This window comes from Phaethon lepturus, unplaced genomic scaffold, assembly GCF_000687285.1.
Source record: "Phaethon lepturus isolate BGI_N335 unplaced genomic scaffold, ASM68728v1 scaffold39994, whole genome shotgun sequence".
In the NCBI taxonomy this organism is placed as follows: Eukaryota; Metazoa; Chordata; class Aves; order Phaethontiformes; family Phaethontidae; genus Phaethon; species Phaethon lepturus.
This window is the reverse complement of record NW_010536361.1, coordinates 18,997-33,433: the sequence shown is the minus strand read 5'-3', so window position 1 is coordinate 33,433 and position 14,437 is coordinate 18,997. Positions and strand designations below refer to the sequence as shown.

The 14,437-nt window shown below is 45.5% G+C and overlaps 1 protein-coding gene across 1 annotated transcript; it reads left to right on the top strand.

Annotated features, from left to right (window-relative positions):
* Positions 1-3,976: 3,976 nt before the first annotated feature.
* Positions 3,977-13,537, top strand: GRIN2B (glutamate receptor, ionotropic, N-methyl D-aspartate 2B; the record flags this gene model as incomplete). The annotated part of the gene is made up of 5 exons (XM_010286136.1): positions 3,977-4,006; positions 5,280-5,440; positions 7,581-7,768; positions 9,532-9,770; positions 11,630-13,537. Coding segments are annotated over 5 exons (2,526 nt in total), but the record flags the coding sequence as incomplete, so codon positions are not given.
* Positions 13,538-14,437: the final 900 nt, after the last annotated feature.

Here is a 14,437-nt window from a genome sequence, read left to right as displayed (position 1 = left end):
TGTGGCCAATTAGACATAACCCCTTCCCCTCATCTCTGAATCCCCTCCAGTTGAGGCTGCCTGAATGGGAAGAGCTCCTATCAGCTGTTTCATTATGCAGATTGATATTCGAGCGTCTGAGAACAATGCTGCTTTCTGCACAGCACGGCTCCAAATTGCTAATGAAACAACTCTGCCAGACAAGTCACTTAAACCTTCTTTCTCTGCTGCTGCCGACAGCTCTCGTGGCGAGTTGCGGGGGGGAGCAGGAAAGGGACTCTCCACTCTGAATGTGCTAATAGCCCCCAGCCTGTGTGTTTATTGCTCTCCAGAGCAGGAGGCTTTCTGCTCGCTGGCTCCAAGAGGTTACTTTCCCAAAGCCATGGTCTGATTTGGACTTAATGCTTCTTGATTTCAATTTGTGGAGAGAGGGGTTGAAGAGGTAGGCAGCCGCTGGGCTCTCAACACGGATGCCTCATGTCCCAAAGCTACCCCAGCACTTCAGGCACGCTTGGTGTCTGCTTCCCACTCTCATCTCTAGTATCCACCCCCCCCCGCCATTTGATGTGAAGCCAGCTCTGTAAGGGATTTCGCTCATGGGTGAGAGTGTGTCACATCACCTTGGCTACAAGTGGAGCATCTCATGACCAAGGCCCCACAATGAGCGAGCGGGAGGCTACAGGTGCGGTACACCTCTGCCCCAGACAATTTGGGTACAGGGCTGCAGCTGAGCCCTGCGGGTTCCCTACCAAGCAGTCACCCCTCGAGGTAGGTAGAGCTGGGCAGCAGGACAGGACTCCTGCTGCAGGGAGGTATGAGGTGGAGCTCCTACAGTTGTGGACCCTGTACAGCCCTGTTTGCCATTCCCTATGACTCTCTGCAGCTGGGTTTGCTCAGCAACTGCTGCAGTTGCTTATCTTCCCCTCCCCTGTTATGACCACATTTCTTGCCAGAGCTTCACAGGGCCCCTCTTTGCAGATGCCTGGGGTGGAGTAGTTGTGACTTAGGGTTCTGGCAGGAGAAACATTTACATTAAATGATGGGAGAGTTCTCTCATTAATCTAAAATCTGACCCTTTCTGTCAATACCTGTGGTTAATTCCTTTGTCGATATTTACTGAGGCATTGAGATTACTTCTGCACAGGCTGCCTCCATGTTATGGCTCCTGCATTGTGCCTCAGCTCCTGTCTCATGTCTCTCAGGCTCCTTCTAGACCAGCCTGCGAAGTGCCCTGCTTCCCTGAGGCTAGCACTTCTCATCCAGGCCCACTCTCCCAGCCCTTGGGAGAAGCCAAACAAGTGGCTGTCCTTACTGAACTCTTTGACAACAGTGTCCATTAACTTTCCTTTTTATGGATCTTCTCCAGTTCCTCCACACATGTTTTTGACACTGTTTCCCACAGCATTCTTCCGGAGAAGGTGGCTGCTCATGGCTTGGATAGGCGTACTCTTCGCTGGGTAAAAAACTGGCTGGATGGCCCAAAGAGGTGTGGCGAATGGAGTTAAATCGAATTAGCAGCCAGTCACAAGTGGTGTTCCCCAGGGCTCCAAACTGGGGATGGTTCTGTTTAATATCTTTATCAGTGATCTGGACGAGGGGATCGAGTGCACCCTCAGTAAGTTTGCAGGCAACACCAAGTTGAGTGGGAGTGTTGATCTGTGTGAGGGTAGGAAGGCTCTACAGAGGGATCTGGACAGGCTGGATTGATGGACCGAGGCCAGCTGTATGAGGTTCAACAAGTGCTGAGTCCTGCACTTGGGTCACAGCAACCCCATGCAACGCTACAGGCTTGGGGAAGAGTGGCTGGAAAGCTGCCTGGTGGAAAGGCCAAGGTGGCCAACAGCATCTGGGCCTCTATCAGAAATAGTGTGGCCAGCCGGAGCAGGGAAGTGATTGTCCCCCCTGTACTCAGCACTGGTGACGCCACACCTCAAATACCGTGTTCAGTTTGGGGCCCCTCACTACAAGAAGGACATTGAGTTGCTGGAGTGTTTCCAAAGAAGGGCAACAAAGCTGGTGAAGGGTTTAGAGCACAAGTCTGATGAGGAGCGTCTGAGGGAACTGGGGTCGTTTAGTCTGGAGAAAAAGGAGACCTTATCGCTCGCTACAATTACCTGAAAGCGGGTTGTGGCAAGGTGGTTGTCAGTCTCTTCTCCCAAGTGACAAGTGATAGGATGAGAGGAAATGGCCTCAAGTTGCACCAGGGGAAGTTTCAATTGGATATTAGGAGAAATTTATTCACTGAAAGGGTTATCAAGCACTGGAACAGGCTGCCCAGGGCAGTGCTTGAGTCACCATTCCTGGAGGTATTTAAAAGATGTGTAGATGTGGTGCTTAGGGACATGGTTTAGTGGTGGACTTGGTAGTGCTAGGTTAACAGTTGGTCTTGATGATCTTAAAGGTCTTTTCCAACCTAAACGATTATTTGTTCCTCCACGATGTTGCCAGGAGAGGACACACTCCTTCCCCATCTGTCCCCTATATTTTCTGGAAAGGCTTTTATGTCTCCTTGCTCCTTCAGTATGAGCTGTGTGGGGCAGAAGTGAGCTCAGAAATATGCAGCAGTTTTTGGCTCTGGAGAGCTCTTTGGAGATCCCTCCATTCCTGGACTGAGCTGTGCCCACCTACTGCTGAGCAACAAACGGGGATTTTTCAGCTGCCATCTCCTGCCAGAAAGCTGCATGCATATACCACTATTACTTCTTAAGTGTGGAGAAGTTAGCTGCTTATCTCTGGCTCCATGGACTGTAGAGTGAGATGGGCATCAATTGCTTTCAGCTTTGCCAACACCAAACCAGGTGGCTGGTGATGTGCATTCCTCTTAGGCATTCAAGCTAAAGATCTCTGGTGTGTGTCTCACAGGCTGTTTCCTGTCTCGTTGTCCACCAGGCTATGATTGAAGTGTGTGTGCATATGGGTGTGTGGAGAGTAATGTGCATTTTCAGATCTGTTCTGACTGAGGAATGACCAGGGGATAAGGGATGATGAGTGAATGCGCGGTATGTGGTTTTGTAGAAGCCATCAGCCTGGCTTCCTTCTCTAGAAACATGCTTTTCCAGTTGCCAAAAATAGTAATTTCCTTCAAAAAGAATGTTTTCATTTAGTTATTCTTTGCCCAGGAGGTTAAAAATTAAATATGGGCCCTTCCACCTCTGGCTGCTAAGATGGGCCCTTGAACACAGATGTGACAAAGGATAGTTCAGGGGTGGGATTGTTTCCCTTATCACAGCCCTGCCTGACTCTATAATACTTCTTACTCCAGTTCATAGGCACGGTGATGGAAGCAGACAAAACTAGAGATTGTATCACTGGGAATGGAAGGTGAATGTATAAAATGGACATTGGATGGGGCTTCTTTTTCTCTTAACACTCTTTGGGCCCAGAGAGAGGCTCTCATAGCTGCTGCCCCTCCAAAGGGCATGCTGAAGCTGAGGTCACACCAGTGTTGGTCAGCCCTGCCTGCTGCCTCCCTGCTGACGTTACTCTGCTGGGGGTCTCTGTGGGGATGGGGCGTGCCCTACCTGCCTCAAGGCTGGGTTCTGCAGCCTCTGGGGAAGCAAGTTGCCCACTTTGCAAACTCCTGTTTTAGCATAATGGGGGAGAGACTGTGTTCTTTTGTACTTGGTATGGCAATGCCTTTCTTGTGATGGGTCCCCTAAGCTGCTGCTATAATCAGCTTGGTAAAAAAGAATAATTTTAGCATGCTGCAGTGATTTTTCTCCCATCAAAGTTTGCTTTCATTACAGGTTTTGATAGCTACGAGTTTGTCTTCATCCCTAGGGGGTGTGACAAGGTTCTAAGAGCCACCTTACTGCCTCTTTTATGCTATGTGAAACCGCTTTTTTCTGGTGATGTGCCAAGCTGTGTTTCAAAAAACAGCCCTGATGTTTTCTATTTGCTTAAAGCAGTAGGACATGTTCTCTCTCACACGCTCATGTGTGCACATACAAGCCAGCCCATCTCACCATCCAAACTGGAGAGATGATTCCTTGCACAGCCGGATAAATTGGCTGGTACAGAGAAACAGGTGATGTGAACTGTGTGTTCATCTACCCACAGACACAGCTCTTGGTTGGCCTTATTGCTGAGGTGTTGTGAATGAGATATACTGCTTTAGTGGCTTTGGCCTCCTCAGCTGAGTTGACCAGGTTCCAAACTGGCTTTGAGCAGAACTCAAAAACAAGGCTCATCTGCATGTTTTTTAAGCTATAGCTATAGACTGCAGCCACATTTCCACTATAGAAGGTGGAAGTACATGACTGCATATATTCATGTACCAGCTGAACTGTTGCTGTTAAATGGGTTTGATCTGACTGTTAGCGTGTTCTTAGCATGCTTCTCAGGATCATCCAAATATACAGTCACAGTTGGGAGTCAAGAATTAGCACCAGGCAAGCTACTGCTTCATATATCAAGAGAGGAGGCGGCTTCCCTCCATCTAACCTACCTTTGCATCTTTTTCTTTACTGCTTATTCAGTTCCTGGCTTACAATTCTGTGCTCCTTCCCATCTGATGGTTCTAGGGGTTTTAAGCAGTCTTGATAATTGACAGTCTAAATTTTACTGCTCATAAAACCCCAGAGAGCATTGATTATGACTTGAGTTAAGCAACTGACATAGAAAATCTCACAGTCTTGCAGCCGTAGGGGAATGTTATGATGAATGTATTTCTTGTGAGCAGCAAAAGGTTTGGAGTATTTTGCCAGCTCTGTTCTGGGCATCAAACGTTACTAGTGACTTGCTGCCACTAATAGCATTTCATTTGGGACATTCGCCCAAAAGTTTGAAAGCTGATCATTCGTTTGGTGAAGTGGGTGTTCTGAGAGGCATCTCTCCTTGTTAATTACTTCTCTACTTCAGTCAGAATCAGGAAGTGCAAAAGCATCCACAGAGCTGAAAAAGATACTTCTTAGAAACTAAATGACACTTCGTGGATAAAATGCACATAGATTTTATTGAACATCTTTCCTTGACTGTGTTCCAAAGCTGCTGTTACCTTTTCCCTTTCCTTTTTCCTTTTATCTAACCTCCTTTTAATCTTTGATCACTGGCTATTTTATGCACTTAATCCAGAGTGGCAAAAAATACCAGGTCGATTGGCTTCTCTTCAAGGTTCTTAGGCACTAATAGGAGATGTTTGTGTTTGAAAACAGTGAAATATAATATCTTCTTAATAATGTTTTCTACACGATAGTAAAATAAAATGAGAACTACCTTCCGAGGAGAGTGTGTTCTCCCATTCAGATGACTGCTTCTTGCTGAAAGATTGTGAGAAATGTTCTTTTTCTGTCTCTCTCCAGTTCCAGAAACCCAATGACTTCTCACCTCCTTTCCGCTTCGGGACAGTTCCCAATGGCAGCACAGAAAGGAACATTCGCAACAACTACCCTGAAATGCACAGCTACATGGTGAAGTTCAATCAGAGGGGGGTGGATGATGCACTGTTCTCGCTGAAGACTGGGTGAGGCTTTCTTCTTCCACACTTACTCACCACAGAAACCTGACTTCTTTGCATGCTTGTCTGGAAAATCTTTTGCGGGGTTTGGAAAATGAGCCTCCATTATCATTCCATGGTTAAAAGGATAGCAAGACCACACACAGAACAGGAGAATAATTCTGTGGTTCTCTTAGCCAGGTTTTTCTATTGACATGTCTATAGGAGTTTCTGGTTTTGCTGTGTTTATAAGCTATTTTTTAAATAAGAGGGTCTTCTGTATCCTTGTGTATGTTAGCCTTGTGTATATTAGTCCAAAGACCTTGCTTCATCAAGATGTTTCATGCTGATGAGTCCCTATGCATACACAGGAAAAGCTCACAGACCTCTGTGGATGAAGTTTTTTTCAGAGCATTTATACTGTCCTCTGGAAATTCCTTTGTTTTCCCTCCTTCTGTGTATAAAAGATTATGTTAATCAGGAAGCTGAAACAATCCTTGTCAGACTAATCCCACCCCAGTGTATCACTAGCTAATATAGTGTAATGGAAGGTGTGATTGAAGCAAATAGTTTGGAAGTAGCCCTTCTCTCTGGAATATTTTAGTATCAAGAGCTGAACAAAATGTTGTTTGAATAATAAGGAAATATATAAAACGGGAGCATTTCCTTGGGTAATTTGGGAAACGTGGGAAAAATCATTAGCAAGAAGTATGTTTGAACAGCTCATCCTATTTTAATAGCAGTGAATCTGTAAAGGAGCTAACTTAAAACACCATTTTGCAAGCCTTTGTCCTTTATAATTAAAGACGTTTTCCCAGAGCTGACCATTTTGGTTGTCAGAGCCTAGCCCCAGTGAAAAAAAACATTCTTGCTTACACTCATGTTGCACTCTTATGAGAAAGTTCATTCCAAAGCACGAATGAAGATGTTCAGCCAATTTAATTACTAGATTGACTAAATATTCCTAAACCTGTTTGCCAGGTTCAGAGGCACACAGCCCATTATAAATGATTGTACCATTGTTGGATGCCATCCTGGGAACATACATTTGCCAGGGTAATCATCATCCAGGAAATAAATATGCTCTGTCCTGGAAATATATGGTGAAACAGAGCTCATCACTTGCGGTAGATGTCATCCTGGCTTCATATCCACCCTTGGACAGACTTCCCCACAGATACACACTTGAACTGAGATAGTCACCATAGTGGAAATATATGTGCAGGAGGTGGATTGAAACGATAGTGTGGGTGTGAGAATGTGCAAGGTGGAAGGTCTTTCATCTTTTATCCGAAAGTGCTTCATTTCAGATCTAGTGGGAGGATTTACTCATCGGCGGTCTTTGGTTATATAGAAGATGCAGCCCCCTGAGACTGCCCTCCACACCCCAATCAATTTGTTGTAGTGAGAGGAAAGCTCTCATCAGTCTGTTGTGCTGTCTACCCATCCCAGCCCATAATGCCATAATGGGGATTTCTCTGTGTTGAAACAGAATTATTCTTGTGGTTTTCAGCTAAGCACTCTTTACCAAAGAGCTACTCAGCATGGTGAACCATAAAGCTGCTATCGTGGCCACTTGACATCGGTAAAGATCCAGTAGTGCTTTTCACAGTAACCGAGGAGTTAAACATGATGTCCTGACTATATCTAATTTGAAAAAATTACATTTTGCTCAGCTAAGTCATGCCAGCAATTTGAATCTGAGATAATCTTTTCCTTAATCCAACCCCTACTTTGCTATCTAGTATTGATACATTTTATAAAATATTTTAGGTTCCTTTGAGATGAAAGGCAGTACAGAAATATAAACTATTCTTAGGACTATAGATCCCCTTGACTTCCTCTTCATTTATCTTTAGTTGCAGTATGTTTGTATTCCAAATTTTCTTTCAGATCAGAAATTATGAGTAGCAAAGAGTCAGAAAGAAATCAACATTTATATGTCAAATATAATCTATATCATAAAAATTTATAATCTAGCTTCATCTGTAAACAGGTTCTAGGCTCAGATTTTAGTGCACTCTGATGAAGGTAAAGATGCAACCTATTGTAGTCTATCTGAAAGAGGTTTGTTTCTGCCTTAATTACCAGAGAACACCTTTGAACTCATACAGATTCTATCTTTTCTGTAATATATATACCCCTCTTGTTTCTTGCACCTGTGCAGGAAGTTGGATGCTTTCATTTATGATGCAGCAGTGCTAAACTACATGGCTGGCAGAGATGAAGGCTGCAAACTGGTGACGATTGGGAGTGGGAAAGTGTTTGCCTCCACCGGCTATGGCATTGCTATCCAGAAGGACTCAGGCTGGAAACGCCAGGTTGATCTTGCCATTCTGCAGCTTTTTGGAGATGGTAAGCAACAAGAAAAAGAGGAGTTGGAGTCTTCCTAAGAAATACCAAGTTGTGCATGTAAGAAATAGAAGTTCCTGGCTCTGATGCTTCAGATTTGAGTTGAGAATAGGAAATTATTAACAAGGGTTTGTTAGAGGCATTACACCAAAAATGTGAGGATGTCACTTCTTTTACATTGTTGATGCAGGGTATCAGTATCATCAAAAGCAATGTCAAAAGCACTAAAGGTTTCATAGAACCAACTCAGTTGTGTGCTTGAAAATATCTTGTGCGAAGAATGTCTTGTAAAAACAAGATTTCTGTTAACTTTTCACTACCTTTAAGGTTTTGCCATGACCAAACCCATTAATTATACTGGACATTTCGTGGTCACCCCATGCTTTATAGTTCTAGACAGGATCAAGACATGCAGACTTTACAAAATTAAAGGATAAATACTTCTGGATGAAAGAGTTAACTCAGATTTTCCAAAACCTCAAAAAAACCAAGGAAAGACTTAAGACTTAGAAGCATATTTTGGAGTGAGTTTCTAATCAGAACATTATAGTTACTTACTTCATCTCATCTTTTACAGAGAAATTGCTATTATTAAAAAAAAATTATTTGTGGGATAAGGAATTCCTTCTTAAAAAATATTATCCTAGCTTTCCTTTCCATTCCATATTACATCTTGCCATGTCCTTTTTTTGAATAAATAAGATTCACAGGTTATTTTCTTTATAAGTATTACTTTTTTTCTGAAAACTGAAAATAACATATGGTATAATAAATATAGAAAGAACATAGTTCTGAGAGACTTCAGCAGAAAATTGGCCACCTGACAGATAGTGTGTTCTGTCTCCTAAACAGCCTAATATGTATTTTTTCAGAAAAAAACATAAGTTCTCCGTAAATCTTTAAAGAGTATGCTATGGTGACACATAAATATACGGATTTTTTTTCCCCATCACTGGACTGGAGGTGGAAAATGTGAAAAACTAACTTTCCTAACAGCATGAAAAGAATTGCCAACCTGCAAAATTAGTTTGTTTCTGAATGTCTCAGTGTATGTATGTGTTTGTTTCTTTCTCTCCCCTTATGAAAATACTGTAATGGGAGTAAGTGGGGTATAAAATTAGACTACAGAACATTTGTTCCTAGCTGATACAATTTAGTAATATTTTTGATTGGTCAAAGGACTTCGAAGTGTTGAATTTGGACAAAATTGAAGGGAAGGTAAAAATGCACAAATATTTTAGGGAACATTGCACCTTGTTTTAATGAGCTATGGATATGATGGAAACAAATGCAAAATAAAACATTTTGATTTTTTAAAATCAACATTTTTAATTTTGAGCTGGAAACATACAATGTTTAGAAGTGACACATTTTTGTGTCATCAGTATCAGTCCCTGATTTTTCCCTTCATTGACCTGATATGAAAGTGGCAGTTTGTGAGGCCAGATCTTCAGTCATCTGGTGGACAACATTTTCAGGACCTCACTGTAGACATTTGGCAAGTGTTATAGCTGTGTCCTGTGGTACAGCTTTTTGCGGCTAATATCGGGCTGTGGAAAAATCCTGTTGCCCTCCCTGTGACAAATTGCCCCTGCCCCTATCAGAAGGGCAGTCAGGATATTTTATGGATGTAATAGATGTGGAAAAAGAGTATGGCCACTACAAATGACCTTAGATCAGCTTCTTGCTTTCAGTCTGCCCCAGCTTGAGCTCTTCAGCCATTGCAGGGCTGTCTAACCTGTATCTTTCCTTCTGTGTCTTTCTAGGGGAGATGGAGGAGCTGGAAGCACTGTGGCTCACTGGCATTTGTCACAATGAGAAGAACGAGGTTATGAGCAGCCAGCTGGATATAGATAACATGGCAGGTGTCTTCTACATGCTGGGAGCAGCCATGGCCCTCAGCCTCATCACCTTCATCTGTGAGCATCTCTTCTACTGGCAATTCCGCCACTGCTTCATGGGCGTCTGCTCTGGCAAGCCTGGTGTCGTCTTCTCCATCAGCAGGGTGAGTGCCACTAGCTAGCGGGGAGGAACAGAGGATTTATTCAGACAGTCCTAGGTGCTGGAGATGGGGAAAGCTACCAAGACTGTCTAACACACAGGTGGCATGGAATGGTGGTCTGCAGGATAAAGGCTAGCATCTTTTCACCATTAATGTTGCAAGAGCACCTAATGTTTTTCTGTGACATCTCTGGTCTCTGCTGGATTATGGTCATGGAAATAGAAATTTCATGTGGAAATGAAAATGTAGTATAAAAAGAAGTTAACTGTAACTGTCTGCTCCTCCAAATGAGTTGTGAGGAGGCCAAATTTGGGGACAATAAGTCAAGTAATGGTGGATAACATGATTAGAAATTCAGGAGTTTTTCATTGTCCTCTATATTGCAGCTGTTCAGCTGACCTTATGTTAACTAGAAATGTGCTATCATGGACAGTCAGAAGTCTCTAACCAAAAGCCATGCCATAAACCATGCAGAAATCTTTCCAGAGAGGACAACCACATGAACTTAGCAATTGCTTTATGCAAATCTGCCTTAGGGTATAATATTTACATTTAAAGCAGATTCTAGTAATTTCTGAGTCATCTTGATGCTATTAGTGTAGCTAGCAGTGTCCCATTTGGAGCTTTTTTCCCTTCTTTCAAGCCATTCCTGATCTCCTGATCCATTCCGAAGTGAGGTCAAATCTCAGCATTTTTCACCTCAGTGTCCGATGTAACTGAATTAACTTTGATTGTTCAAGGAGTATATAATTGCTACATAACATATTGTTGAGGAGAAATGACAAAGCCTTTTGAATGCAGGGGCACAGCCTCTCTTCTATATTGTTAGTTTCTGACCTGGCTTAGTCTGGAGATGAGATGGGGGATTGTGTTTTGTGATCCTTTCAATAAGTGCAGATTCTTTCATTCTGGGGTTATCTGTTAGACCTGGGCCAGGTTGGTGAAAAGTCTGAAAAGTGTTAATCATCTGCTAGCTGCTGAGAAACCATGGTAACATGCTGTGATGGTGTCCATTTCACAGTTGACATTAGTCAGCAGGCACCATTTGGCAGGCCAGGGAATAAATGGGCCCCTTCTGCTCCTAGGGGTAGCCCTTGAAAACAGCCCATGTCATGGATGAAACGAGCTAGCAGGGAATGTGGAGGAATCGGACACTTCTTCTGTCTGATTTGAGGTTGAACAGAGGACATTTGCTTTCAGGGTTGTCAATTTGGAGCCTGTTATCACTGTTAAATTTAACAGAATGCAATTAAAAATTCTATTGTACCTCGCTCAACCAGATGCAAAAAACCTAAATACCTCTTCGGCAGTCCTGCTCTTTCTCTGTTTCCTTTTCTAATCTGTACTGGTGATTAATGTAGCTAAGTTTATGACAAATGAAGCTGTTGCCTTTTTAAGATGGCTCGTATCTTGTTGATTCACTGATGTCCAGATGAATTTCAAGGGCCAAAACAGACTTTCTTCCTCTCATCCACACAGAATCATTTGTCTTGATGCTTTTGTTCCCAAGGAAATTATTTTCCCCATTTTCAGTTCCATGTTACACCTACTAGATTTGAGTAATTCTTACAGCTGCAAGCAGTTATTCCTGCATCCTACAGATATGACATGAAGCAAATCAGAGAAAGAGGAATGAGGGGAAGGAAAAAAATGTGAGGGGCAAGAAAGAGGGGCAGAACAGCAAGGGTTGGTAGAGCGGGTCTGATTTAATTTGATTTGATTGTGCTTCATGATGGAAGGCTGTGACAGGCCTTGCTGTCCTACAGGAACATGCTGTTGCTGCACAGGATGCTTCCCAGTCCAGGTACCCTTTCATGTATTCTTTGCAGGACCACTCACCTTCCTGCTTTCTCTCATTTCAGGGTATCTACAGCTGCATCCATGGCGTGGCCATTGAGGAACGCCAGTCAGCAATGAACTCCCCCACGGCGACTATGAACAACACCCATTCCAACATCCTCCGCCTGCTTCGGACAGCCAAGAACATGGCCAACCTGTCAGGGGTCAATGGCTCACCGCAGAGTGCCCTGGACTTTATCCGCCGTGAGTCATCGGTCTACGATATCTCTGAGCACCGCCGCAGCTTCACCCACTCAGACTGCAAGTCCTACAACAACCCCCCCTGCGAGGAGAACCTCTTTAGTGACTATATTAGTGAGGTGGAAAGGACCTTTGGCAACCTCCAGCTGAAGGACAGCAATGTGTATCAGGACCACTACCACCACCACCACCGCCCCCACAGCATTGGCAGCACCAGCTCCATCGACGGGCTCTACGACTGTGACAACCCGCCCTTCAATGCCCAGTCGCGGTCCATCGGGAAGAAGCCCTTGGACCTGGGCTTACCACCTGCCAAGCACAGCCAGCTGGGTGACCTTTACGGCAAGTTCTCCTTCAAGAGTGACCGCTACGGGGGCAGTGGGGCCCATGACGACCTGATCCGCTCAGACGTCTCTGACATTTCCACTCACACGGTCACCTACGGCAACATTGAGGGCAATGCAGCCAAGCGGAGGAAGCAGCAGTACAAGGACAGCCTGAAGAAGCGCCCGGCCTCTGCCAAGTCCCGACGGGAGTTTGACGAGATAGAGCTGGCCTACCGCCGGCGCCCACCCCGCTCACCTGACCACAAGCGCTACTTCAGGGACAAGGAAGGGCTACGGGACTTCTACCTGGACCAATTTCGGGCCAAGGAGAATTCACCGCACTGGGAACACGTGGACCTGACGGATATCTACAAAGAGCGGGGAGATGAGTTCAAGCGCGACACGGGAGGAGGAGGGGGTGGATCCTGCACTAACAGGGCCCACCACAAGCATGGCTCGGGTGAGTTTGGTGGAGGCAACGAGCACAAGCATGGCGTTGTGAGTGGGGTCCCAGCGCCGTGGGAGAAGAACCTGACCAACCTAGACTGGGAGGACCGGCCAGGGGCTAATTTCTGTCGCGGTTGCCCTTCTAAGCTGCACAACTACACGCCATCGGTGGTGGGGCAGAACTCCACCCGCCAGGCCTGCATCCGCTGTGAGGCCTGCAAGAAAGCAGGCAACCTGTACGACATCAGTGAGGACAACTCGCTCCAAGAGCTGGATCAGCCACCTGCCCCCGTGCCCGTGGCCACCAGTGCCACCTCCTCCTCCAAATATCCTCAGAGCCCTTCCAATTCTGCCTCCAAGGTGCAGAAGAAGAACCGCAACAAGCTCCGCCGGCAGCACTCCTATGACACCTTTGTGGACCTGCAGAAGGACGACTCAGCCCTGGCCCCCCGCAGCGTCAGCCTCAAAGACAAGGGCCGCTTTTTGGAGGGGAGTCCCTACGCCCACATGTTTGAGATGCCAGCCAGTGAGACCACCTTTGCCAACAACAAGTCCTCAGTGCCCGCCACCAGCTACCACCACCACAACAACCCCGGCAGCAGCGGGGGCTACATGCTCAGCAAGTCGCTCTACCCCGACCGGGTCACCCAAAACCCTTTCATCCCCACTTTTGGGGATGACCAATGCTTGCTCCACGGCAGCAAATCTTATTTCTTCAGGCAGCCTCTGGTGGCAGGAGGGCCCAAAGCCAGGCCAGACTTCCGAGCCATCGTCACCACCAACAAGCCGGTGGTCTCAGCCCTTCATGGGGCTGTGCCAGCCCGTTTCCAGAAGGACATCTGTATAGGGAACCAGTCCAACCCCTGTGTGCCTAACAACAAAAACCCCAGGGCTTTCAATGGCTCCAGCAACGGGCATGTTTATGAGAAACTCTCCAGTATTGAGTCTGACGTTTGAGTGAGAGGGGAAGAGCACGGGGAGGGATTGGGGGTGTATGTGGAGCATGGGAGGGTCGGGTGGGATCAATCCCATCGGCTACTCTCCTGGGTTGTCCTTAGTTTGTGGGATACTGGAGTTCTGAGTAGTGCAGCACTGGTGACAAGTGCCACCTCTTTGGTTTCCCCTCTTCCTCCTCCTCTTTCCCACCCCTCCCCTTTTAACTCTTTTTCCATGTTCTCGCTCCTCCCATTCTCCTCCATTCCTGGCCATTGCACTTTACAGTGACATCGGAGTTGGATATCCTTGCTTGTGATTTCAGGAAGCGGAGAAAAAAGCAGGGAAGGGGTGGGCTGAGGGGGAGCGGCAGTGACTCTAGCATTTCACTTTTGCTGGCTCCCAGCAGAGAAAGGCATGTGCACACACACATGTGTGTGGCAGGAGGAGACAGCAGAAGCAGTGTAATGGACATGCAGGAAAATATGCTTGCTCAGGCAACTCTTCCTAAAACTGCCTAGAAAAGAGTAGTGTTTGAAGATGTGGAGAAAGTGAAGGGGGAATAACACAACTAACTTGATGATGCACTTATATGTTAGCTATACTGAGGTTCTCGTTACATTATTTTGTGAAGACTATGGGGGTTTAGGGCTGAAATATATATATATTTGCGTATATGCTGAGAAATTTTATGCTAAAATTTTGAATTGTCTGCTGGGGTTGTGGGGAGAGGGAGAGAAAGCTTGTGTGCAGGTCTGGCTAGTGGTTTCACTATGGCTATTGCAGCTGTCGAATCTGTAGCAGACCAGTAGGAGAGATGGAAAGGAAGTGGGATCTGAGTTTGGGAAAGCAACCCTGGCGTCAGGGAGGCTGCTGGGATCTCTGACAGAGGATGCTGGTTTGCACTGAAATGAGAGGAGTTTG